The sequence below is a fragment of the Odontesthes bonariensis genome, chromosome 10 (assembly GCF_027942865.1).
Source record: "Odontesthes bonariensis isolate fOdoBon6 chromosome 10, fOdoBon6.hap1, whole genome shotgun sequence".
NCBI classification, from domain to species: Eukaryota; Metazoa; Chordata; class Actinopteri; order Atheriniformes; family Atherinopsidae; genus Odontesthes; species Odontesthes bonariensis.
In genome coordinates this window covers 11,413,282-11,439,075 of record NC_134515.1, presented here as the reverse complement: position 1 = coordinate 11,439,075, position 25,794 = coordinate 11,413,282, and the positions used below count along the sequence as shown (strand labels likewise).

The window sequence follows — 25,794 nt, the reverse complement described above, 5'->3', positions numbered from 1 at the left end:
GGACTATTATGAAATGCACTTAAAAGTGGCCACAGCTAATTTGACCGGGTGGTGCCGATTTAGCTTTGAAGCAGCACGCCACAGATGGCTCCAAACACAATTGATTGGGCCATGGATTTCAGCTTGCAACTTGCTTTTTTTCTCCCCTGCTTGTGGTGAAAATCAAATTTAGAAGGGATAATATGATGGTACAAAGAGAGGAGAAAAGACTGAACAGCACATCACAGCAGAAACATTCTGCAGAAACTCTCCAGACCTCTGGAGAGAGAATGAAGAGGGGGAGCAACAATCATATCATAGCAGTGAATCAGATACAAATATTTCTTACTGTTTCACAGTGGTTATATTCTAAGGAAAAAAACTAAAGCTTCTAAACCTAATCATAAAATGGTGCCACATAGTTAGATTTGTGTGATTTTTATTTATTTATTTTTTTTAATTGCATTTCAGCCTGTATGCAGACAACATGTCCAGGATTTCCAGTTAGAGACCACAACTCTCTCTTTCTATAATAAATTCCCTGTACTATCACACTGTGACCATCCACAGCCCGCCCATATACACAGCTTTCTAATAGCCTTGTTCTGATTAATAGCTAGTTGGTAGTTATCTCAGTGTAGGAACATTTATATGAGCTCTCAGGCTTGCAGACGCAGGAACAAGACAGAAAGGGCACTTTTATTTTATAGTCACTGAGCTGATACAGGCGATGCAGAGATAAGGCTCCAATTGGTGTGCCCTTGGCAATCCATTTACTCGCCAGTTATGGACCTAAATCAATAGGTTAGTGCTCCAGTGAGCCTGTAAACCTCCACCTGTCAAATGATTTAAACACCTAACCATCTGACTCCTATCACTCCGGCCTCACCAGGCTCCAGCACACAGTGGACACCAGAGAGGGGGGTCACAACACCATGTATGAATTGTGTGTGTGTGTGTGTGTGTGTGTGTGTGTGTGCCTAAACCTCTCAGTGTTATTGCTGTATTGTGGATATACCGTCTTTCCAGATACTCTAAACTCTCACCTAAGAAAAAACTAATCACACTTAAAATGTTGTGTGGGCTTTTATTCAGTCAGTACTGTAGATTTATAATGTCAATATCAAGAAAAAATAAATAAATGAATAAATAAATAAAACATGGTTTAAGCTAGTCTGCCTTTAGAATTTAGACTTATTGGTTCAATCAAGGCTAGGTTTTTGGGTTGACTCTAATTTTTAGTTTTAGCCCCTTTCAAAACTGGCTAACAGTGAGTACAAGCAGGATCCACTGACTGCCCTCTGCAGATAAAACCCAGACAGATATCCTCACACGACCCTGGAAAACCATAGTTTGAGAAGCAGCTGTTCGATGGAGGACTTTCAGAATGCTGGGTTGTTGTCTTTACGGATGCATTGTTTTAGCATTGCTTTCGATCATCCTTTCATCAGTTTTAGAAAGATCCAATTATGCAGAAATGATTAACTTTTCTTTGCGTTCTGTGTCTCTTTGGTTGAGGAGTGCTTGGATAACAGGAAACACCTTGTGGTGTGCCCTGAGAGAGAGCCGTGAGTGACAGGATGTGCTGCTTATATAGGCTGGTTAAAAATGATAAATAAAATTATAAATTACTAAAGGTAAATAATGGTAACATACACTTGATTAGATTACAGGTTACATGTTAAAACGAATGAATGAATGAGTGAAAAATTAATGATTTAATGGCTGAATGGCCTGTTGATTTATAAAAAAAACAAAACAATTTAAAGACTTAATTTAAGACTGAATCATAATTGCTGATGAATGGTTGCATGGTTAAATTATTTTGGTCACTTTACAAATAGTGACTGCTAACAGATGTAACTTCTGTCATCACACACATTTCTGACATTGTTCTTTTAAGCAGCAAAGTCAACTAACCTGTGACTACTGTAAGTGAACATTAGAGTTCAAATTAAAGACTAAAATAATTGATAATTGCACGTTGTTTCTTACTTTCAATCCTCACCATACATCGATACATTGTATATAAAGTATATACGGATACTAGTCGATACTGACATTAGTATCTACTTGGATACTCAGTTGCTGCGGACAGACACACAGCTCCTCCACTCACTAGCAGTTAAACTGTGTTTAGTTCACACTGCTGAGCTTACTTAAGCAACAGAAACTAACTTAACATTGTTTTCATTGATCAAAGAGCTCCAGACTGTAGTCACATTTTGAGACGACATAACCAGTGCTACCTGAAAATGTAATTTATATCTTTATAGATATTTTAACCTCCAGAGAGCCTCTCTTACAGTCACAACACATTTACCCGTCTGTTCGGTTAGCAGCGAACTGTCGATGTCGTTTAGCTCGAGCCTTTTAACTATTGTCTATTTTTCAAAAGAAATGAGCATTCACACCTGTGACTTGAGTTGGGACGTGCAAATTAATCATGTGGAATCAGCGGGTGTAATTATTCAAAAATGAATTATTGGAAAGAGGAAAAAACACAACTGAGCTTAAACAAATATCTGACGAGTGTCAGAGTGTGTCTACAGCTCATTGAAAGTGACACTGTGACAACAAAGTAACTGAAGTCGACATATAACTCAGAACATTAATATTTATTCCATCTTAGCATCACTGGTAACTTTTTTTTTTGTTGTTGTTATGAACAGTTTAGCCTGCAGAAATACCAAACTACTGTTTTTATATTAAAGAAAGGGATTCCTCTTCAGGGATCTTAGTAAATTGTGTGTTTTATGGCCAAATCATTTCTCATCAAGTTTGCTGAGGCTCTGCTTATTGATATAAAAAAAAATCTGCCACTTAATTTGACATTTTTCAAGAGCATTAAAAACCATATGGATTGTTTTCCTGATAAAGGGATGAAATAAAAGCAATTATTAATGGTGTATAAGTAATTCATGCCCTCATTTGTACGGTGTCATTGTACCATTTCTAAAGCTTCCAAAACCTAAACATCGGTTCTACACTTTTAAGGCAAATACAAACACTTTCATCTGAAATAATTAAAGCTGTCATCTGACCCACTTTCATTTAACTTAGGTACCCAACTACTACAAGATCATTAAACAGCCCATGGACTTGAAGAGAGCGAAGAAGAAGCTGCAGTTACGAAGCTCTCAGTACTACAAGTCCATCCAAGACTTTGTGTCCGATATGCGCCTTATCTTCAAAAACTGTGCAAAGTACAATGAGGTGAGCAGCATGAGTTTCAGCCTGCTTTGGGGAATGGCATCTGGCTTGTGAGTGTGCATGCAAACACGGATTACACCAACATATTTTGAAGTTTTAAGTGCCACAAGGCTAAATGAAAACTCTGTGCTTGCAGTTTTGTGCAGCGACTAACATGGTTGGAGAGGAGGGAGTGTTTAGGTTTCACTGTTTCCACTTCACACTGGCTGCAGGAACACTGTCTGCACCCCATTAACATTGTCTGCATCTCAACACTACACATTTGTGTTTTGATCAATGAACGTGAACATCTTATCAATCATAAATAACGTATATTTTTTATAGGGGAAAAAAAAATGTAATTTTAATTCTGATGGATGCATTTGTTTTGCTGTCTCCTGACTTTGAGGTGCTACTGTGGATTACATTGCTCGTGATATCATGTACCGTCTGTCTTGACTGGAACACAGTTGCATACATAGATCCACAAAGTAGACTGTGTGATCATGTATTATTCCTTCCAAAATCATTCAGGACACTCCTTTTTTTTTTTTTAAGAAGCTCAAACTACCTGTAACTCAGACTGCCCACAGATGATATTTCTTTTGTCTAACAGCAGATTTTGAGGGATCTGAGCCTTGCCAGACAGCCTCACTATACCTATATTTTAATGTAACCAAAATTAACAGCAAGTAAAGTTCTCTTATCTAAACAACATTGTAACGATTGAGAAAACTTTTGCGAATTTTGTTAGAATCATTTACTAGAATATAGTAATAAACATTTTAGCAGGGCATCTCTGTAATATAAGTGGAGGACTCCGTTAAATGAATTGGTAAAATGTAACAAATACCGGTAATTTGAGTGGTTGGGTGGTTATTTATTCCTTTTTAGTTTTTTCTTTGTGTGTGCTAAAGTGTCAGCTAAATTTGTAAAGGTAACTTTAATGTGGTGTAAGAAAACTTAACCTTTTCTTAGGTAAGCATACATTGTGAATAACATACTTCTACACGTAATATAATCCACACAAAATACACAAAATATTCCACTTTACAAAGTTTTGGTAAAATAACGCCTACAAAATACAGCTCTCCGACGAAGAATGCATGTCTTCTTTTAACCCCTTAAAAATGTTCACATTTAAAATAAAATACTATTAACTACAGCAACTTAATTGAGTCAGTCCTGCAATAGTGTTCTTCCTAAAGACAACATATACTTTAGAACTTATTTTCACAAATGGCATTCTGAAAAGTTGTAGCATTGTAGGAGGTTGCATCATGTAAAACAGAAAGGAAATGTTACTTTAAAGCCTGTCTCTGTGTGTATTGAATGGGAAATTGAAAAAAAAAATTAGCCTCTGTGACTTAACTTGCTGTTAATTTCTGCATTACTGACTTGGTGATTCACACCTCATATTTTAGCACAGTAAAAAAAACAACAAACAAAAAAAAAACAGATTTCTTACATCTGTTATTATCTAACCTGCCTGTGCTGTGAACTCTTCTCTCCCCCCTTCTGCTTCACTGTCTTTGTTATAATGTTATTGCCCCTTTTTAGATGTCTCGAATAATCCAGGTTTATGATGAGGAGAAAGAGATTAATACGCAGGTAAGCCGTTTCAAAAAGAGCATAGGTGTCTTGTCCCATCCCACTGAGGCTCCAAGAAATGTTTTTACACTTCTTAAAATAGAGCACGAGTAGCAAACATTGGCAGTAATAGAGTTTTAAATGATTTATACCGTTTTAAAACAGTGGACATGGATTGCGGCTCACGCCACCTGTGATTTTAAGTTAGGTGGATGACAAGGTTTCTGAGAGGCTGTGAGAACCATTAATTCTGGTCCTCTGAATTACATTTGTTTTGCTCTCACTTTCGTGAATTTTTACCTCCAAACATCTACATTATCTGCTTCGCCGACATTTGTTTTTATATGGAATACGAGACAATCTGAGACTGTCTGACTCTGTCATGGTGTGCTATTCCACAGCAGGCTGAAAATACACTGCCTGGCCAAAAAGAAAGTAGCACTAGTATTTTATTGGAACACTTTTAGCTTCTATTGTGGCACACAGTATCCAGGGCACTGTTTCTATTAGCTTATGCAATGCTGCAACATCAGACCCATCCAGAGTTGAAACGTGTCCTTTTTTAAAAAAAGATCTTGTATTGATGTTCGGTTAGATGTCGAACTGCTGCGTAGTCTTCTCCCAAAGATTCTGGTCTCTGGTCTGGACTCTGACGTGGCCAATCCATGTGTGAACATGAGTCTCATGTTCCCTGAACCACTCTCTGTGCCTTCAGTGAAGAAAAGAATCAGTTGATGGAAAAACCTGGTCATCCAGGTAGCCTGCTGACCGAACCTAGAGCTGACCAACTGAATCATCCCCAGATCATAACGCTGCTCCCCACAGATTTATACAGTTGGTACGAGGCATAATGTGTCCTGCATTTCATCTGCTGTTCTTTTTACCCTGATGCACCTGTCACTCAGGAGCAACGGATGAGGCAATGTGGTCTGAATCCTGATTTACCCTCCTCCAGAGCCAAATCCTTAAGCTCTCCAGGAAATTGAAGCCTTTTTTTCCCACCATCTTTAAGCTGTTTAGTCGCAATACCTTAAGTTCTCTTCACTTTGAGCGTGTTGAAATGATCTTAGTTTGACTATTACACATTGCAGTGAGCTTTTTCGTTGTGATTCACCAACAGCCTTACAGGCTTTGTTAGTACGTTGGACAGTTCTTAACCCACTTTAGTAGTTTCAGCAGTCTCTTTAGTGGTTTTGTTTGCTTGATGTAGACCTTTAACGCGATCCTTCTGAAACGGAGTAACATCTTTTCCATGACTGCAGGATGTACTCACTGCATCAATTTGGTGTAAATAACATGCTGCCAGCTTAGAGGCTTTAACCTGTTTGCTTAGTTATATCTATGTGAGTTATATCTACTTGTTTTGGCCTGGCTTTTTATATTGCTGTGATAAAGACTCCCTCAATTTAAATCCTTTTTTTTTATTTTTTTTTTTTCTATCTACTTATTACGTCTACATCCATCCACATATTTAATATGCGTGTGTGACTTATTCATCTTAGAAATGTACCAACATCTCAAAAATAAAAACTCAAAGAACTAAGCTTTCATATGTAACAAACCTAAGTAACTAACCAACTTTAAGAGTGAAACAATGTTTATTTAACAGTAGCAACACTCGAGAGTGAAGATTTTTTTTAGCAGTCGAGGGCGAGCAGCTGCAGCCAGGTCAGCAGTGGACACGGAGGACGGGCTGATTTGCATCTTCACTCTTTCATGCATGAAGCAAGATGAACGCTCCTACATGTAGTTACTCTGAGGCCCTTTAAAGATATGAGGGAATTGTTTTCCTTATATGTTCATCAGGACTGAAAAGGAGAGTTTGAGATCATGTTCTGTATTTACAAATGGGTCAAATGTGATATTAGGAGTAGGTGAAATATCAAACATGCAAATAATGTTAATCTGTCAAAGAAGGATGTACATACGATTTACCGCCTGATCACAGTCGCCTAATTTCTTTTCAAATTGAAATGAAACAGCCTGATTAAACTAACAAATACATTTCTCACCGTCTCCACGTTGTTTTCCACAGTTTAAGGTCAGACTGGAGCAATGTGAACATTTCCATCTTGTCGTGCCCCTTTCTTCTGCTGTGTTTTAATGGCATCTGAATGGGGGGAATTAGCCCTGCCAACTGTCACAACTTATCTCAAGGTGTGCTTCACTTCTTACATTTGAGCAACCACATTTCAACCCTCTCTTAGTTGTATGGATTAGTTCAGTAGGAAAGCCGAACACAGCCCCTCATCGCACAGCATTTTAAAGATCAGAATTTAGAAGCAAACGGGCTTTATTTTAGATGTTATTTTGATGCTTTAATATTTCTGAAATTAAGAATTCCAAGTTTGTTGAGTGTTTTCAGACGTGGGCTTGATGTTTTTTGTTGCTGTTGTTCTTTGTTTTGTTTTTTAAGTGGCAGTAAAAGAAGCAGAATGAATCAGGGATGTCAATCCCAAATCCTCAAGAGCCGCAGGTGGTTTGATGAATTCTGGTTTGGCGTTTAGACTTTTCTCTCCCTAACAGGCAGAATAGCTTTTTATGTGTCAGCGGTATTTAAAATGGCCTAATGTTCAAGTTGACATTAAAGTTATTTATCAACCTTTTAAAAATACTGACATGTTTTTTTTCACTCTACTATTTGAGTCATCAGCTAGTGAAATTTGGGAAGTATTTAAACAGTCTCATTGACACTTAAGTGAATTGTGGAAATGCTTCATGGAGCCACAGTGGGACAGATAGGCAGGATATCCCTGCTCTGTACAGCAAAGTTGAGCTGGGGCCGCTCTGCCACCTGGAGTCTTAACCAAATCTAATTTGTCTCCTCATTCTCCTCTTCCTCCTCCCTGCCTCAACCCATTCATTTTTCCCACTCAATGGTACACTCACACCTTCTTCCTCACCTTGTTCTTCGACCTCTTCCTCCTCTTCCTCCTCTGGCAGGCGGGATCAGAGATGGCGATATCCGGCAAAGCAGTGAGCCTTTACTTTGAGGAGAAGTTGCAGGAGATGTTCCCAGGCCAAACCTTCCCTGAAACGCCGGAATCCGAGACTCCGGATGAGCAGGAAAACGAGAATGAGACAGACGACTCTGATGATGACTTCGTACAGCCCCGGCGCAAACGGTTGAAAACGGATGAGAAAGTTCTTCACATCAAGTAAGAATCGACCTCAAAAGAAACCAGAGAAGTGAGAAACTGTCTTCCTCTCGTCCCACACTTCTCGTTTCTTTTGGAAGCGACAAACGAAAAGGACAAGGTTTTCTATACAAACAGGTGAAGCGCATTGTTGCCTTTGGAAGAATTACGGTCAACAATACTGCTTCTCTGAAGGACTCCTGAGGACTGAAGGAAGAGCTGCATTCCCTCTGTATTTCATGGACATTCAACTTGCTTGTACAGATTTTGAAGTAGAACTTGATTTGCAGTAGTTAGCGACTGGTTCTTTGTTTTCTATCATCCATTTACATTTGTAGATTTGTTGTGACAATTGATTTATAAAACATTTAAACCCCCTTTACCCTTATATCTATACTTTGAGCCTACCAAGTATTTGTATGAATTTGTGGAAATGATATATAAATAAGAGTCTAACCCTCTGAAGGTATTCCTACAGTATAGATGTTTTGGTGCGTCATAAATAAAAACCTGTACTTGAAATCTCTCAAAGTAAATGTGTACGTGGAGTCAGTTTGAGCTTACCTGAGTTCACCCAAAGTATATTAAGTACAAAGAAAGGTCTCACTGATGTTATCTAACCGTAAGGATAATTCTGGTTTAAAATATATTTACTAGAACAAATACATTAAAATGTGATGTAGAATTATCCAGTGTGGAGAATTCAGACATTTCAAGTGCACAGCATGAAAAACAGATGTTAATGTTATCAGAGTGCAGTGAAAATGTGCTACGCTGTTACATGGGACTCTGCTACCGTTGTGTAGCAACAACACATCTGTTGTTTCACACTTTAACTTGTAAAGAGGTACTATGGCTGATGTGTGCTGCGACAACCCAAAAAGGATGGGATCGCCGATCCGGGAGGATGTTTGTGCATCTAAAACAAATCGCAGATATGAACCAAAGCCGTTTCATTTAACAGCTCTGTAAAGTGTACCAAACAAACAAAAATTATATTGTTGCAATGTTTTGCTTTTTTTCTCAGACTAAGTAGAGGGGAATAAATGGATGGAAAGATAATGGAATATTGAACCAAGCAAAAAACAAACAAAAAAAAACAAGTTATGATGGCTTGAATCGTCAGAGGACTTCACTGACCAACGGAATTCTTCATTAATATCCGCTTTCGGACAGAGCCTCCTCAAATGTCGTTCTGATAACTGCCCTTCCCCAGCGGAACTGTTTCAGTTTGCATTCGCACATGATGCGGCGCAGCCGTCTGCGTCTATCGTCTTGACGTGTTGCTTTGCTCTGGTCGCAAACCACTTTTCATGTTATGGTTCTGCAACCTCGGTCTGGAATTTCTCGGGACGCACAGCAGTTTCCCCTCGCGAGAATTTCGGTGGGCGGTGACGAGAACTTCGGCGGCGCTGGCGGAAGTGTTTATTTTTACAAAAAAGAAAAAGTGTATGCAAGATATGGATTTGGAGTTGCTCGACATCGAGAAGAACAGCTTTTTTTATTGGAGTTGGCGAAAATGCAAAGCAGGAAGCCACACAGACAACCGGAAAGGCACACCGAGGACCAATCACAGCCGCTTTTGTCTGCGCACTTCCGTTGGGTCTGCGTCCGTCCGACGTGTAGTCAGGATTTTTCTGAGGTGCACGACGACGCGCGCAGAGCCTCTGCGTGGGGGAGTGGTCAAGATTTTGACGCTCGCAGAGGCTCTGCGTCCGAGCGTCAGGGGCTTTGCGCCTGAAGCATCAAGGGCGGATTATACTTCTGCGTCTATCGTCTTGACGTGTTGCTTTGCTCTGGTCGCGAACCACTTTTCATGTTATGGTTCTGCAACCTCGGTCTGGAATTTCTCGGGACGCACAGCAGTTTCCCCTCGCGAGAATTTCGGTGGGTGGTGACGAGAACTTCGGCGGCGCTGGCGGAAGTGTTTGTTTTTACAAAAAAGAAAAAGTGTATGCAAGATATGGATTTGGAGTTGCTCGACATCGAAGAAGAACAGCTTTTTTTTTTGGAGTTGGCGAAAATACAAAGGTGGAAGCCACACAGACAACCGGAAAGGCACACCGAGGACCAATCACAGCCGCTTTTGTCTGCACACTTCCGTTGGTGGTCTGCGTCCGTCCGACGTGTAGTCAGGATTTTTCTGAGGTGCACGACGACGCGCGCAGAGCCTCTGCGTGGGGGAGTGGTCAAGATTTTGACGTTCGCAGAGGCTCTGCGTCCGAGCGTCAGAGGCTTTGCGCTTGAAGCATAAATCAGGCTTCAGGCTTTACTTTAGCGCCACATTCAACAACAAAACAAAACTCGCGAAAAGTAAGGAGAGAAAAAAACATCACAAAGAAGCTAATATGGAGAGCGGGGAGGCCACCGTGTTCATGGTCTGCATGATGGTGATATTAATCATGGACGATCACATCAGGCGTCTAACATGGAGGCTGGAAGAGCTCACAGAGAGAGTCAGGAGACGAAGGAAGGAGCGCAGGCGATACTTCTTGGTTTCATGAAGGAAGGAAAGCAGAGCGCCGCAGACAAAGGAGACAACGTGTAAAGCCTGATTTATACTCGGAAACCAGGTCGTCTGCGTGTGTGTCGCAGTTAACGCAGACACTCTGGTGCACCTCCCCAAAATTGTAATTGTCTAGCTTGTTCGTGGTTGTCCCTCTTGCGTTGTGGCGTGGGATTAACATAGCGCAGACAGCGCTGCAAGGCATAAATCAAAAATAACTGCGTCGTGTCTGCGACAAGCTGATTGAGATCAGGACTGTTTTCCTGGTCACGTCATTGAGTTGATATATATATTTCCTGCCAAAACGTTTGCTTTGTGGTAAGTGAATCGTCCTTAAATTATCTCAGCATCACCAAACCTCCTTTTGACTCATGGAATGAGAAAAAAACAAAACATTGTCAGTGATTGTGTAAATCTGTTTGTTTTCATTCAGTCTTCTTTATACGTTTCATTGGACCTGAACCACACTAAGGTTCCAGCATAATCTCTTTGTTTGATACAGATGCGTGATTATTTCTGAACATCCATCACTGCTTCTCTTTATTCCATTGTGACCTTTTTTTCTTCGGTTTAAAGCTGCAGTCTGCAGGATTTGTTGTTGTCATACGTAAAGTCCTAATTTTTGGCATTTTAAGAGTTTACATGATCTATCAGAACGCTTGAAGTTGAAAACGGTGACCTCCGTAGTCGCAAAATGCAAGAAATGCTTATTTTTTAACCGAAAAATAAAAAGTTATTCAACTTCCTGTCCCGCCCCATCAAAACACATGAGAACTCGTGCACGTAGACGTGCACGCCAGATGCGCTTACACGACTCCTCATTCATCAACTCACCTGTCATTTGCGATCATGGAAGACACAGTAAGTAGACTAGCCCGTAATGAAGTTCAATAGTCCAGATAAATAAGCGTGGGGACGAGCCTACCTTGTATCGCGCGTGCACAATCGGTGATTGACAGGCAGCAGAGCCCAGCTCGTAAACCTGATTGGTTACCTTTTACCGGTCCGGTCTGCAATTTTGTAAACAAACCTGCTGGCTTTGGAGGGACCTAGCGGGACATATAGGGGACCTAGAGAACTAATTTTTTTTTGTATTGGGGTATTTAATGTACTACTTTCAGAATCCCCGGACAGTTCCAGGCATTATGCTTGAAAAAGAGTTGCAGACTGCAGCTTTAAGTGTTGGAGACGGTTTACGTTTCCTTCAACTTCGGTCAGAAACATTCACACCTTTTTTCGGCCATATTGTTTTTGGATATGTTTCAACATTCCCAGCTTGTTTGTACTTGCTCCAAATTTTAGACGCAGCTCTCTTTGAATAACTAACATCTCTTACCGCACTCGGGAGTTGAAGAACCTTCAAGAAGGAAGTTCATAATCCTCTCATTGTTTCCTCTGACGTCCAACAGCTTGTTACGGTCTTATCAAATCTTGTGCAAACATTTGTTTGAGAAGTGCAAATAAGGGGATTCCATATTTTATTTTTCCTCGTGACTGTTTCCTCTTTCCCCGTCTGCTTGAACTGAATATTTAAAAAAAAAAAATGCAGCTATTTTATTCAAATTTTTTAAAGGAATTTTTTACAAACTCAGATTCCTCAATTTAGATGAGACAGTTTTATGTCATATCTGTGATTCAGATACCTATTTTATTATTATTTTTTAATTAAAATCAATTAAAAAGGTCCATTAACACCTATTAGGACTGGTGATCCAATCATTTTTGCCAAGGGTTGTTACAGAATAAAAGAAAAAAAAAACAGCTTAATAATACACAAATCTACCGAGACCTTAAAATGACATGGCAGAGTAAAATAAAACCCAAGGGTTTGTCGTGCCCACCAGAAAAGTTTTGGGTGGGTACTAGAAAGTTTCTCGTGCGCACGAAATCGCCGCCGTTCACTGAGGAAATCATGTTATGAAGCCGCCACTTAACAGCCAGGCTTCCGAGGCTGCTCGGCGTCTCTGGGGGTAGATTAGACGTGGGCGTGTCAATATGAGGGGCTGTGTCGTGATGATTGGAGTTAGTGTTTGTCCATCAGATCTTGTGGCAGCTGAATTTTTAATTCAATTCAATTCATTTTATTTATATAGCGCCAAATACAACAAATGTCATCTCAAGGCACTTAGATAGTAAGTCCAATTCAAGCCAATTGGAATTCAATTAATTAATAATAATAATAATTCATAAAATAATCAAATTCGTTCATATAGAGCCAATTCAAAAACAATTTCCTAGCTAAGAAAACCAACAGATTGCACTGAAAACGTTTTGTTTTTCGGTCCAATCTCCCGGCCTGAGCGGCGTGCCTGAGGCGACTGTGGAGAGAAACGACTCCCTTTTAACAGGAAGAAACCTCTGGCAGAACCAGACTCAGGAAGGGTGGCCATCCGCCTCGACCAGCTGGGGTTTGAGAAGACAGAAAGGGGGGGAGGGGGCCGCGGCTGCGGCGGCACTGTAACACCATTCAAAGGATATCTGTTGGAACAGGGAAACACGAGTTAATGACCACAATAATATCACATATACATAAAGAGAGTAAAGTGGGGAGAAGCACGCTGGAACTGCAGTCCCAAAGCGGATACGAAAGAGACTGGTTGTCTGTGAAAGTGCTGTCGGAGTTTCACTCATTTCCCATCGTTTCCATTTCCATCCTTTACACATATACACTTTTGTAAATATTACACTGTAAATAAGAAACACATCCTTGTTGTTTAGAAGTTTTGTCAATCATATTCCTGTTGTGCATTTGTTTGTCGTGTTAGCTAGTAGTTTTGTCACAATGGCGTTAAATGGGCTTCCCCTGTTTTAAAAGTCAGCAGCCGCCACTGATGTAGGTCTACGGAGCCCTTAAAATGACATGAGAGTAAAATAAAACCCAAGGTTTTCTCGTGCGCACGCAAAACTTTCTCGTTCGCACCTGAAACTTTCTCGTTCGCACCTTCTCGTGCGCACCTGAAACTTTTCTGGTGGGAACGTGAAACTTAAAGAATTAGGCCCAGGATACTTACTCTTACGCGGTTTGATATCCGCAGAAAGTTGACCTGCGTCTGACATTAGACCTACATCAGTGGCGGCTGCTGACTTTTAAAACAGGGGAAGCCCATATTACGCCATTGTGACAAAACTAGCTAACACGACAAACAAATGCACAACAGGAATATGATTGACAAAACTTCTAAACAACAAGGATGTGTTTCTTATTTACAGTGTAATATTTACAAAAGTGTATATGTGTAAAGGATGGAAATGGAAACGATGGGAAATGAGTGAAACTCCGACAGCACTTTCACAGACAAACAGTCTCTTTCGTATCCGCTTTGGGACTGCAGTTCCAGCGTGCTTCTCCCCGCTTAAAAATTCAGCTGCCACAAGATCTGATGGACAAACACTAACTCCAATCATCACGACACAGCCCCTCATATTGACACGCCCACGTCTAATTTTCCCCCAGAGACACCGAGCAGCCTCGGAAGCCTGGCTGTTAAGTGGCGGCTTCATAACATGATTTCCTCAATGAACGGCGGCGATTTCAGAACAAATCACTTCATTAAGCTACAGGACAACATGTTGTAGTTATGAAAGTAAATGCAGTATTGGGCATATCTTGTGTTTTGTGAATAACTGTTTTATCGTCAATTTAACATTGAAGATGTAGCAATTTCGCCAGATAATGGGAGAGGCTGTCCGGCTTCCCGTGTTGTCTCTGAATAGCCGCGGCTGACCTACATGACGATTCTTTGCCCGTCCTGCTGCCTAACCGACACTGTTTTACAATAAAGTGAAAGTTTCTCGTGCGCACGAGAAACTTTCTAGTGCCCACGCAAAACTTTTCTGGTGGGCACGAGAAACCCTTGGGTTTTATTTTACTCTGCCATGTCATTTTAAGGGCTCGGTACGTAAGAGTAAGTATCCTGGGCCTAATTCTTTAAGTTTCACGTTCCCACCAGAAAGTTTCGGGTGCGCACGAGAAAGTTTCACGTTCCCACCAGAAAAGTTTCAGGTGCGCACAAGAAAACCTTGGGTTTTATTTTACTCTCATATGTCATTTTAAGGGCTCCGTAGATTCCTCAATTTAGATGAGACAGTTTTATGTCATATCTGTGATTCAGATACCTATTTTATTATTATTTTTTAATTAAAATCAATTAAAAAGGTCCATTAACACCTATTAGGACTGGTGATCCCATCATTTTTGCCAGGGGTTGTTACAGAATAAAAGGAAAAAAAAACAGCTTAATAATACACAAATCAGTGAATCTGTCTCGGCTACATAATCAGGTCTGAAAAAACCTATTGGTCAAAATCTCAGGTGCCGCTTTAAGGGAAATTTGAGCGGCTCCAGGTTCCGTGAGCACAAGCTTGTACTAAAAAAAAAAAAAATGTCCAGCTCAGCTTTTGCGTTAACATTTAATAAAAGCGCTTATCCACGAAAGGCACGTGATGCTTGAGGAAACCTACAGCAGACCGGAACATAAAGTCTCCGCAGGAGCTGACATCGGTGAAGTTAGGTGCTGAGTCGTCAATCTGACGGCGTGTCAGCTGACACTTTGCATCTTCTTAGAAATTTAGAAAATAGCAAGCGGAAACTTTCCTGCTGACTCAGCGTCTGACGTCGGATGTCAGCGTCTTTCTCCGGTAAGTTCCCATGTTCTCATATTTAATAAAAAAGAAAATGACAGTACGTGAATGTTGAAGGAAGTTCAAGTTGAGGGATTACATTTTATGAACCTGATAATGCAAGTGCATTATTTTTCACGGCTGCATACTAAAATGCGAAGTTTAAAGTATGTAGGGGGCCACGGGACTCGACGGCTCAAGGCTAATTACTGAATTACCATGCGGGGACGAATAATACAGTTTAACAAGACTTGCTGATATGTGATAAGGGTATGTGAAATGTGGGTCCCTCTTCATGAAAAAAAAAAAAATGAAAGCATTAGTTCGTATCTCAACCTGAAATCTACAACACTTGATCGGTCACGAACGTGGAAGGATTTGCACTGATATACTGTTAATAAATAATTTAAAATCCCAATCTGATGACCTTGTACTGCGGGTTGGAGGGATGTAACTCACGGATAATCGTTATTAAACAAGTAAAATGTACACTTTATGGGTCCAGAGCCGAATAAAACTCGTATTTTGAAGGCTAGCGTGGCTCGTTGTTTTGGAACTTACGTCAGGTGCCGCGAGTCACATGACGACGCCTGTGGTGACGTTTTTACAGAGCTGACCAATCAGCTCCCAGGCACTCGTTGTACTGTTTTTGTTGCCTGTTTCCTTGTTATGTCCTCAGTCTTGAAGAGGTTGTTGTTCTGCTCAGGACTCCGTTGGCATGTCATCGGCCACACAGGCAAGATAAATATGATGTGTTATTCATTTTCTTTGTGGTACATTGGAGGTGTTTTTTTTCGGTCTAAAGCTCGCGGATGAGACGCTGGAATATGTTAGTCGGCAGTTGATGCCAGCTAAGTAGCTAACAAGTATGATGTATTTTCTGCTTTCCAATTATTGTATTTTTTGTTCTTTACAGCTATTATTTCGCAGCGTTATCCGACGTACAAATGTAATTGTAACATATTCATTTAACCGTCACTGCGTGTGTCCATTTAACTGAGTAACAGCAGAGCCAGCATCCAAACAGCCTGTTTTGGGTTTTAGGTGTTTAACAACTTTTCAACGCGTCGCGGCAACATTACCTTTAATTCGAGTTATTTCGCTATTTCTGACCCACATGTGACGTTTATTATCATATTCATATGGCTGTTTTTGAGTCTGTGATGGCGTCAAGTAAACTACCCGTCTGCACCATATGGTTGATGTATTTACTCATTATTTAACTGATTATTAATATTCATATTTCAATTCTCAGTTCTCAGTCAGAACTGAGGTTTTATTTTAGTCTCTCTTTTTGTTTTTATATATCTCAGATCGCTATGAGGATACTTTAAAAAAAAACAAAAAACTGTAAACGTATGTCTTTCTCTATCAGCAGAACATGGAGATGGACGGGGTCCTCACAAGGGGGGCCTTTGGATGGACCACTTCAGGAAACTTATCCTCTTTGTGTCCTAATGGGTCCAAATGGGTTTGGGAAGGGCTCGGGGAATGTGCCCAGGATGGGAGGGACATGGCCAGCATCTACCTCGGCCTCTTGTCCATCCTCTGTTTCATGGTGTCCTCACTTCCGTAAGTGTTTTATGTCATTATCTCTTTGCAGACTTGCTGTTTCATTTGCATGTCATGTGTGATTCTGTCTGTTCTCTCTGGTTGCAGACAGTACTACAGTTCATGCAGAAAGGGGAACATGGACCAGGCTCTCTCCATTTGGTTTCTGCTGCTGTGGTTGGGAGGTGACTCCTGCAATCTAATCGGCTCCTTTTTGGCAGACCAGCTTCCACTTCAGGTGACTTGTAAAGATGGGGTGATTGCTTCATTGTGAAGTCGTATCATGTGATCCTTATTAGAGCTACACATTGAGCTGCAAAAATGTCAAAAGCACTAGTCATTCCTCATTAGAGGATGTAAAAAAAAGAAAGAAAATAAGATCTTAAGATTTAAACCGCTTTCAATTAAAGAAACAAAAATGTTTGTAATGTCATGATTAGTGAAGGCTAAATAAAGCTTCTTGAAAGATTGAAGCTTTCCAGCCATTTGTATTGAAAAATAATGTGATTCTCCAGCTTTAAAATGCTCAGAAGTGCCACCTGCTGACTAGAAGAGCTTTTAGATTGAAAAAAAGTTATATAAATTGAAATAAGACTAGATAGACCTCTATTCCTCCCATAATGGTAGTGAGGCTCCATTTATCATTGATTAAATTATTGCTGGAAATTGATTAAATCTTCTAATCAGGGCTTCAATGGAAAATCACCCTTTCTACTCGCACGCTTCAGCGCTTTGATTCATGGTTTCAATCATTTGTTATGATAAGAAAGTGTCACATTTCACAGCTGTTAACGACTACGTGTTCTATTTGTCCTGATCAATGACTAAGCTGATTGATTGTTCGTTCAAATTGTCATCAAACGTCTCTATACAGAGTTATTTAGCATTCCAACAATCTATGTTGTACTGTGTGTTTCTCCTGGTCATCTAGACATATACCGCCATTTATTATGTTTTCGCCGACCTGTTGATGCTGGCCATGTACACATACTACAAGCTCAAGAACAGAATGGCTGAAAGTGAGTATTTTGTTTGCTTTTTTACTCAATTTTCCAAACTTCCACTTTAAAAACCAAACTCTTTCCTTTGTATCAGCGTCGTTGTCTTACTGGCTTTCTCATGCCTCATTTGGTCTCGTACGCGGGTATAAACCTTTTCTGAATGTTGCACACCTACCCAAAACATTTTTATTCACTACTTTAATGCTATACTCGTATTCTTAAACGATTCAACTGCTACTAAGGCACCGTTTATTTTTAGATCAGGTTTTCTGACTCAGTTTCATGATGAACGAGCTCCTCGTATCACTGCTGATGAACAATGGGCCATCACTCGCCTGGATCGCATTCCATAAAGTTGTCATCACATGCCTTAATAATGCGGTGGCCTTTGTTCTCTCGCCTTGAACACCTCGTTGACCCCATCTGCGGGAATGTGTTGAGACGTTTTTCTTGGTGTTGACGCTGGAGACCGTTGTTGTCTCTCCAACAGGCAGAAGGGTTTTGCATGTGGTGGGTATATCCTGCATACTGGGCCTCACTACAAACCTCATCCATCTCCCGGGGGTAGGACCCCAGCCGGAAATGATTTCCTCTGGATTCAGAAGTCGCTCCTTGCTCTCGACCACTGGTGTCAGGGTGAGGCTTATGTATTTATTAGGCTATCAGTCTGTGGGGGGGTGAACTAGTTAATGCCTGGTTGTTTTTCCTGTTGTGATGTTGCATCTTCGTGTCTGTCACTTCAGGTTTTTACCCCGAAAGAGATTATTGGTTTCTCCATCGGGTCAGTGTCGTCAGTCCTCTACCTCTGCTCCAGACTTCCACAGATGTACACTAACGTGAGTATGACAAAGTGGGTCTCTGCCACAAATGTGTAAATTATTTATTGATTTTCTGATTTACTGTATGGAGGACTGAAGATGCCATAATCAAAAGTGATTCTAAGAGCATGCAAAATGTCTCAATAAGTTTGATTGATCTTGATATTTCAGTTTCAATTAACTTTGTCTTAATACCTCTATTTATTTACTTTGTCATTTAATTTTTTAGTTTCATTAACTGATTTGATAATTTATTATTGATTTATTTATATATTTGTTCTTTTCTCCCTGTATTTATATCTCTATTATTTTTTCTTTGCGTTTTCCCTGAAATTATTTATTTGTGTATCTTACTCTCTTTTACGATCTACTTTTTGACATAAATCCTTGTACATTTGCCTTTGAACTGGACTTCGTCAATGAAAGTCTCCAAATCACGTTTGATGTATGAGAAAATCCACCATTAAATCTTCTTTGTGAACATTTGGGCTAACTTCAGGGCCGGCGATTGAGAAAAGGTTTATCTCAGTGGTTCCAGATCTTTTTTTTTTTCCCTAACAGCCCCCCTACTACAAAAAAGCTCCGCCCCTAACCGACTGCCAAACCCACGCCAACTTGAGCTTGGATACCTCAGTCCAGGGTTGAGATATCATATCATGTTTGTGAAAGGCTGTTACTGGCTTTTGTTTTTGCTGTCACAAAGGCTTTCTCCAACAAGAACATTGTGCTGAATGGGAGAATATCCTGAAACTGCATATGTGGCCAGTCTGAGAGCAACAGTGTGTTCTTTGACGAGTCCAAACCTGCTGATATCCGTTCTCACAGAACATTTTTCTGTGTCTCTGAATCTGATTGGATGTGAGCTTGTTCTTCTTCAAAGCCAAATTATTGAGGCTGGAAACGTAGAGGTCCAGCCGTCATGATTCCTTTGATACGTCAACATCAGGAAAATCAGACTTACTGATAATTTCCTCACAAAGCATGTTTATATGCTGAGTAAATCTGTGCTTACTCCCTGTTTGACATTTTTCCTTCTCTGAACTTAATTTTACGCATGAAGAGCATCTTTGTTTTGCATGATGTGTGATTAAGGACCCTGCATTCGCTAGTTGATCTCACTGTAGGAAATCCACGTGGTATTTTGATAGAAAGCAGATCAGTCAGCCATTTGTACGGAGTTGTGGGTGCATTATTTCAGGAATTCTTATATTTCCTTCAGTCCCATGAAACACTTGTCCACTCGACAACCAACGTACCTCTGTGTGTAACAGCAGGGTGTGCGCACTCTGTCCTCACACAGAAGTTGATAATCTAGTATATGTGTTATGTCCAAAAGGCATTACTAGCAAATTCTGCATAAGTTTGGAGAAGATAGAAAAACAGAAAGCGCATCAAAGGGAAATAAGCAAGACTGAGTGTAGCTATCAGAAAGCTGAGCACTGTAATCCAAACTTGAAGGTGCTGTTTATACAAGTCCAAATGCATTTGTGGTACGTGGCATCTGTGTGAAACATAATCCATTCCTTTTAAAACGTTTTTTTTTGTCTTCTTCACCTCCCCTCCCGTTGTCTCATTTCTCCCTGCAGTACATTAGGAAGTCCACAGAGGGAGTGTCTTTCTTCCTATTTGCACTTGTCATCCTGGGAAACACTACATATGGGCTGAGTGTCCTTCTGAAGAACCCTGACGTGGGCCAGGGTGAGAAGAGTTACCTGGTTCATCACCTTCCGTGGCTCATCGGCAGCCTCGGCACCCTCTCCTTGGACCTCATCGTATCCTTAAAAAGGGAAAAACGTGACGGCTGCAGCAGGGCCTCAGAGCTCTCTGTAATCACATGTACATGCAACATTTTAGGGAAGGCTGAGGTGGAAGAGAGTACAGTTCATCTGATAGGTTCAGGTCTTGTGACTGCGCGTCTATGTAGACACATTAATCAATATCGAAGGACCAAACGCATACAGGGAAATTGGTCTGTGGCCAGCACAAAGCTGCTAGACTCAAGTATCAATTTGCCTTCTGCTGAATATGAAGTTAGGGCTGTGAAACCACAAGGTGTTGTATTAACAAGCTTTAGAAACGCAGTGCTTTCGGACTGAGTTCAGTAAACCGTTTCCCAACTTCAATCTTTACCTTTCAGCTTATTCATTTATTTGTTTTAATCAAAGTGTAGTTAACACATTTAGAGCTACGGCTTTACATTGTATCTTGTCCTTTAATCGCAGGACTATCATCCAGCTGCTCGATTGAAATCAGTACAAACTCAGAGCAGGATTTCAGCAAAAATGCCTAAGAGACAATTGGAGGTACGGATTTTCCCTAAAATGAGGAGATTTGAGACAGTTTGAGTCCATTTTCAGCTAAAGCCAGATGGAATGTTGCTCTTACCATCACCATAGCAACGAAACTGACACACAGAACACAGCAGCTGTTAGGGCCGAGTGTGTAGAAACACACACACATATGCAAACACTTGCATTTAGCAAGCGGCCTTTCTGTTGTCTGTATCACATTTCCAACTAAATTTGACACCTTCGCTATAATCTATTTTACTGAAATACATAAAACAAAAGTCAATAAAGACCCATTTACACAGAGATCACTGATACTTTCACTCTACCATCTGCTGATGTCAGATTGGTCGACTCGGAATCAGTTGGCAGTCAATTTCAGGCAGTCAATTTTCACTTTTTTACGCTTTAAGATGAAAATCAAAACACAAACACACACACACACGATAGACCATCCAAACAGATCAAGACATGGCAACAAGTATGTACCAAGGCACAAACACACACTGATCAACTCGAATCAATTCTCATTCCAACACATTCCAACACACTCTTTTAAGTCCAAACTGTATCTCTGTTTTGGTATAAAATAAGACTTCCCATTATGCTCTAACTTTGTGGTTTTTTTTGTTGTAATACAACACTAACTTGAGCTTTAAATTCTGTGACCACTAATCTCACAAGACATTCAACATCGTCATTCAATTGCATCCAGGTCTTTAACGGCATCTTCAAAGCAAGATCAGTCAGCGAAAAAAAACCATTCTCTTGTTGCCTTTGAATCACTCTTTTGCAGGATTTCCTTTAATTTCCTTTAACTTCGAGGTTCAGATCTCAATACAATTCTTCATTTACCGGAAGGCTACGGTTCGGCACGTGAACATCGGAAGCGACGAGACGGCGCCTCTGATGGGGAGCTAAACCAACGCACAGGAATATGCTGATGGGACCTTCCAGTCTGCATCACATGTCCAACAGAACGTCTGCATTAAAAAAAACTGTAATCTTTAGTTTGATTTTATAGTTTTATTTATTATTCACCCTTTTTAATGTTTACAATGTTTTCTTTTTTATCTACAAAATACAGTGACGGATGAAGGGCTGCGTTTAAGTTTATCTGACTTTTAGCACACTTGATTCCAACTTTTAAAAGGACAGTTCAGGTTTTAGGGTGTCGCTACTCATAACCTGATCAGATTAATGTCAAACCATGTATAGATGTCAGAAACTACACCACAGAGAGATTTCTTTACAATTCTAACGGTGCTTTGAAGTTTCCAAACACTTGGTGGGGAACGCCGGCACGCGGCCCTGTTTCATCTCATTTACAGGGTTGCAGAGTTCCTATAGTCGCTTGAATCTTTTGTTTTCTGGGCTCTCAGACATGTAAATGCTGTGATTGTTTGTATTTAGTTTAGTTCAACTGATGGTTGTACCTGGTGCCAAAAATGAAAAAACAAAAATAATTTTTTCAGAATTTATTTTATATGCAAGTTAGTTATCTTTTCATTTTGTAGTTATTTGATTTTTTATTTTTTTTTTAATTCAAATACACGACCAGCTTTGATTGCACTGGTGATAAAAATGACTTCACACACATTTTTCCCTTCTTTGTTTACATTTTCATCTTCACTTTTTTGCACATTTTTAAGGCAAAAGGTTGCTTTTGTGCTCTGAGAAATGTAAAACGTATTCATTTGGTCAGTGTACTGTGAAGATTAAACAAACGAAGAACACATTTTCTCTGTTCTTTTCATTCCGGGTAAAGTCTCCTTTGAGTCATTTCTGATTATCCCACCTCTGTTAGTTTTTTTTGCCTTGTTATGATTTCTACATTTTGATGTAACTTCTCCTTTTAAGAAGGAAAAACTCTGGGAGTGCTTCCTCTCCAACGGGTTACTCTTTTCACCCCCCACTTCTGTCAGCTCAGTGGAGGTCAAGGTCTGCTCTTGGCCTTAATGTTGGCCTGTGACCCCCTAGCCTTCACTGACATCAGCCCCCAGTGGCTGTGCTTGACCCGCTCCTGGGAGGCCTTGACAAGCACGTTGTTTTTCTTCATTAACAGAGTCACGCTGGCCTCTCCCCCACGTCCTCTCATTACACACACACACACACACACAAACACAGTTATTTCTCTCACTATTAAACATAATGCAGTCACACACACTGAAAACAGTAAGGGCCCACCCACCGAGGATGTAAAGTCAGAACAGAAAATATCAAGGGTTCAGTAAGTGTGTGTTTGGTTGTGAAACAGTGGCAGAAAGATTGTTAGGCGGGTTGAGGAGTCAGCAGGAAGAGCCAGCGATAGGGCGCATCCATCCATCACCAGAGAAAAGGAGACTGTTTATAAACACTATATGCTGGGAATTTCTTAATGAGATGGTTCCAGTCCCTACAATCGGGGAAGGGGAGGAGGTCCTTTGTGTCTCAGTGGTTGCCAGTTCAAATCCCTAGTGTCAAATTAGCCCCATGTGACAAAATTGTAGAGAAATGTCTAATTTCATACATATTTCCAGCTGTTTTGTTTCCCAGGTTTGTTTTTAATGTCTCAATACTTCTTAAACCTCTCTTAAATAGCCATTTCTTTGCTCAGATTTACAGGAAAAAAAAAGAAGATCCTGCATGTCTAACTAAAGCGCACATCTCACGTGAAAGGTTTTGTTTACTTTGTGTATGTGTGTGTGTGTGAGAGAGAGAGAGACGGAGAACAGAGGCCACGCTGCTGTCAATATCGCACAAAACAAGTGAAAGTTGAACAAAGACGGGACGTCAGAACACACACTCCACGGCAGAAAAAGCTCCAATCATCACCGGTGAGTCCGCGGCCTCTAAGTGAAACCAGACTTCCAAAAAGAACGGGTTTGAAGATTTGATGCTTATAGTAACTTGACTTTAAGCCTGGAGAGAAACAGACAACAGTGAAGGTGAGGAAGCTATACAATGAATAAAACCAGCTGCAGGATAGCTGTCCTGTACCATTCTACTTTTTACTTCTATGAATGAGTTCATCTCATTTTATTGGTGTATTTTTCTGTATGGGGCAGTTTTTTTCCACTTACTAAGGTCACATGTACTAATCAGAGGCCGTATAAAGGTCGACTGTTTTTTGTAAGGAATTAAATCTATTTGATTAAATCAAGCATGAATAGTATCAATAAAACCAGGGACTGGAGAACAAAATGAGCCATAAATCTGATGCAAAAGACCGGTATTCTTGAAAGAATGGAGGAAATGGTGTCAAACGAATGCTTTAAGTTACATTTGACAGTTTACATTCCTCCCCAAATCAGGCTCATTCAGAGACAGGCTATGGACTTTACTCAATAAATCCAGAGGCCACTTTATTGTGAGCGTTGGTTTCCTGCGACGTTCAGTAAACAGAACAGGCCATTATCGAGCTGCAGCTACCAGGCAGCAGCTGTCTGATAAGGACAGGAGCTGACCACATGGAGAAGACGTCCCAAATGGGATTTATGAACTGCTGAATTTATCTCCGAGCTTGTGCTGTGAGTGATTGGAGACTAATGAGTTTAAGAGTTTGAACACACCACCCGCTGTTGGTATCTGTGCAGAAATTCTTTACTAAGTACGTGTGTAGACATGCCAGATTTCTCTCTTTCCAGGGTGTGTGACTTCTCACATCGATTTTCTTGTGGGCACATATTCAGGAATCTTGTTGCAATTACGTTTCAGAGGCCTTTTGAATTTACCATGGCTGGAGTGCGAGTGCTCTCAAAGTCCTTCCCCCTCTTCTTCTCCTCTTCTTGACACTCATCTCCCACAGGACAAGACCTCGTAGCTCGGCCTTTGTTCAAAAATGTGTCCAACAGCGTGACACCTCCAGAAGATCCATGGCGACATTTGCACAGTCTCAGATATTGTCCCCATCATTTAGAGGAGTCACTCTGAACATTGCAGCTTGCTCCATGATCTCCTTCTCTTCCTCAGAGGTTACAAACAGTCAGATGGTTTATCATTATTTTGACTTGTTTTGCCACATTTGTTAGGGAGACACTGCTTTTGGTTTTGTTCTGTTTTGTTTTACAGAGAAATATCTCTCATCCAGCCACTTTTCATGTTTCACCATCTTTACACAGATTATAAAATACTAATAAGTCAGGGAACAGGAGAGCCGCTGATAAGTCAAAGTTGTCACTTTTCTCCTGAAACATCCCAATCTACAGGGCAGAATGACACTGTTGGAACATTCATATTTCCACAGGATATACCCCGACTCTTCCACCGATTATCTGACATTTGTAGAAAATAAATGTGATGAATTGTTACATAATCGAGCAGAGCATTTAACTGTTTCTTCAGTGTCAGCTCTACGGTTCCTTTTTCATGGCCAAATATCTGCAGAACTTTTAGAGACCCTTGACTTTCTGGTTTACTTTGTGTTTGGTGATAACAAATGACAGCAAATGTTTGCACGTTTGCACAGTGGAACCGAGTTAATATGGTAATCATTTTATCCGCTGAACAAATGGATGTACATACTGTCATTGTAAGTATATTTGTCTACCATGCTGATTTTAGAATTCAGTTAAAACAATTATCCCTGAGTACAACTTATCAGAGTAGCTTGAGTCTTCATTTGGAGCCACTGAACTGAAAAATAAACTTAGATTAATCTAGGTGCTTTAACTGTCCAACAAGAACTGTTGTCTCATAACTGTTCCCTGAAGGAGAGGAGTGAGGCAGCACATAATAGGGATATTTAGCCCACACGCTCATGTGTTGTACTGGGTGAATTTTGTAGCTCAGAATGACAATATTAACTTGAGTTATGTGAAAATAAAGAAAAAAAACATGAAAAATATTTGTTTTCTTTTATTGAACAGTCAAACACTTTTTATTGGAAAATAAGCTTTTTAAATGGTTCATTCTTACAAAATGTCAACTTGAACTTCAGTTTTTTTGCACAGACTGCCTCGTGTTATCTTTAAACACAGTGATTGCAAGTCTGTTCGGATTCTTTCCTGTTTGTTCATTGACAAACTCTTGTTTTGCTCTCCTGTTCTTTCTCAGAACAGTAAACGCACACACCAGTTAATCTGCTCTCCCACTTATTGATGTGACCATTCCTAGATAAATTGACAGATGTTT

At 40.3% G+C, this 25,794-nt stretch overlaps 2 protein-coding genes across 8 annotated transcripts in view; both read left to right on the top strand.

The window, feature by feature from the left end:
* The window catches only part of trim33 (tripartite motif containing 33), a 28,858-nt gene extending 20,438 nt beyond the window's left edge, over positions 1 to 8,420 (top strand). For 2 of the 4 annotated variants that reach the window (XM_075476251.1, XM_075476249.1), the window contains 3 exons: positions 3,043 to 3,195; positions 4,732 to 4,782; positions 7,705 to 8,420. In XM_075476251.1, coding sequence (XP_075332366.1) covers positions 3,043 to 3,195; positions 4,732 to 4,782; positions 7,705 to 7,923 — 423 coding nt within the window. In that variant the 3' untranslated portion in view covers positions 7,924 to 8,420. The remainder of the gene's footprint in view (positions 1 to 3,042; positions 3,196 to 4,731; positions 4,783 to 7,704) is intronic. The other 2 variants (XM_075476252.1, XM_075476250.1) reach the window with 1 other exon arrangement.
* A 6,513-nt stretch (positions 8,421 to 14,933) lies between these two features.
* Positions 14,934 to 22,113, top strand: slc66a1 (solute carrier family 66 member 1). 4 transcript variants are annotated; one of them, XM_075475588.1, is made up of 8 exons: positions 14,934 to 15,042; positions 16,400 to 16,596; positions 16,684 to 16,813; positions 17,507 to 17,594; positions 18,067 to 18,212; positions 18,320 to 18,412; positions 19,981 to 20,166; positions 21,514 to 22,113. In XM_075475588.1, exons 2-8 carry the CDS (start codon positions 16,406 to 16,408, stop codon positions 21,601 to 21,603), a joined length of 924 nt encoding a protein of 307 aa, XP_075331703.1. In that variant the 5' UTR covers positions 14,934 to 15,042; positions 16,400 to 16,405; the 3' UTR covers positions 21,604 to 22,113. The 4 variants fall into 4 exon arrangements, with proteins under 4 accessions (XP_075331703.1, XP_075331704.1, XP_075331701.1 ...); XM_075475589.1 differs by having other exon boundaries at positions 14,935 to 15,042; positions 16,403 to 16,596; XM_075475586.1 differs by lacking the exon at positions 14,934 to 15,042 and adding an exon at positions 15,676 to 15,760.
* The last annotated feature ends 3,681 nt before the right edge of the window (positions 22,114 to 25,794 follow it).

Excerpts from the sequence above, each read along its gene's own strand:
- slc66a1 (XM_075475586.1), top strand. Across the intron at positions 16,597-16,683 it reads TTCATGGTGTCCTCACTTCC|ACAGTACTACAGTTCATGCA; the intron begins GTAAGTGTTTTA and ends CTCTGGTTGCAG. Across the intron at positions 18,413-19,980 it reads TTCCACAGATGTACACTAAC|TACATTAGGAAGTCCACAGA; the intron begins GTGAGTATGACA and ends TTCTCCCTGCAG.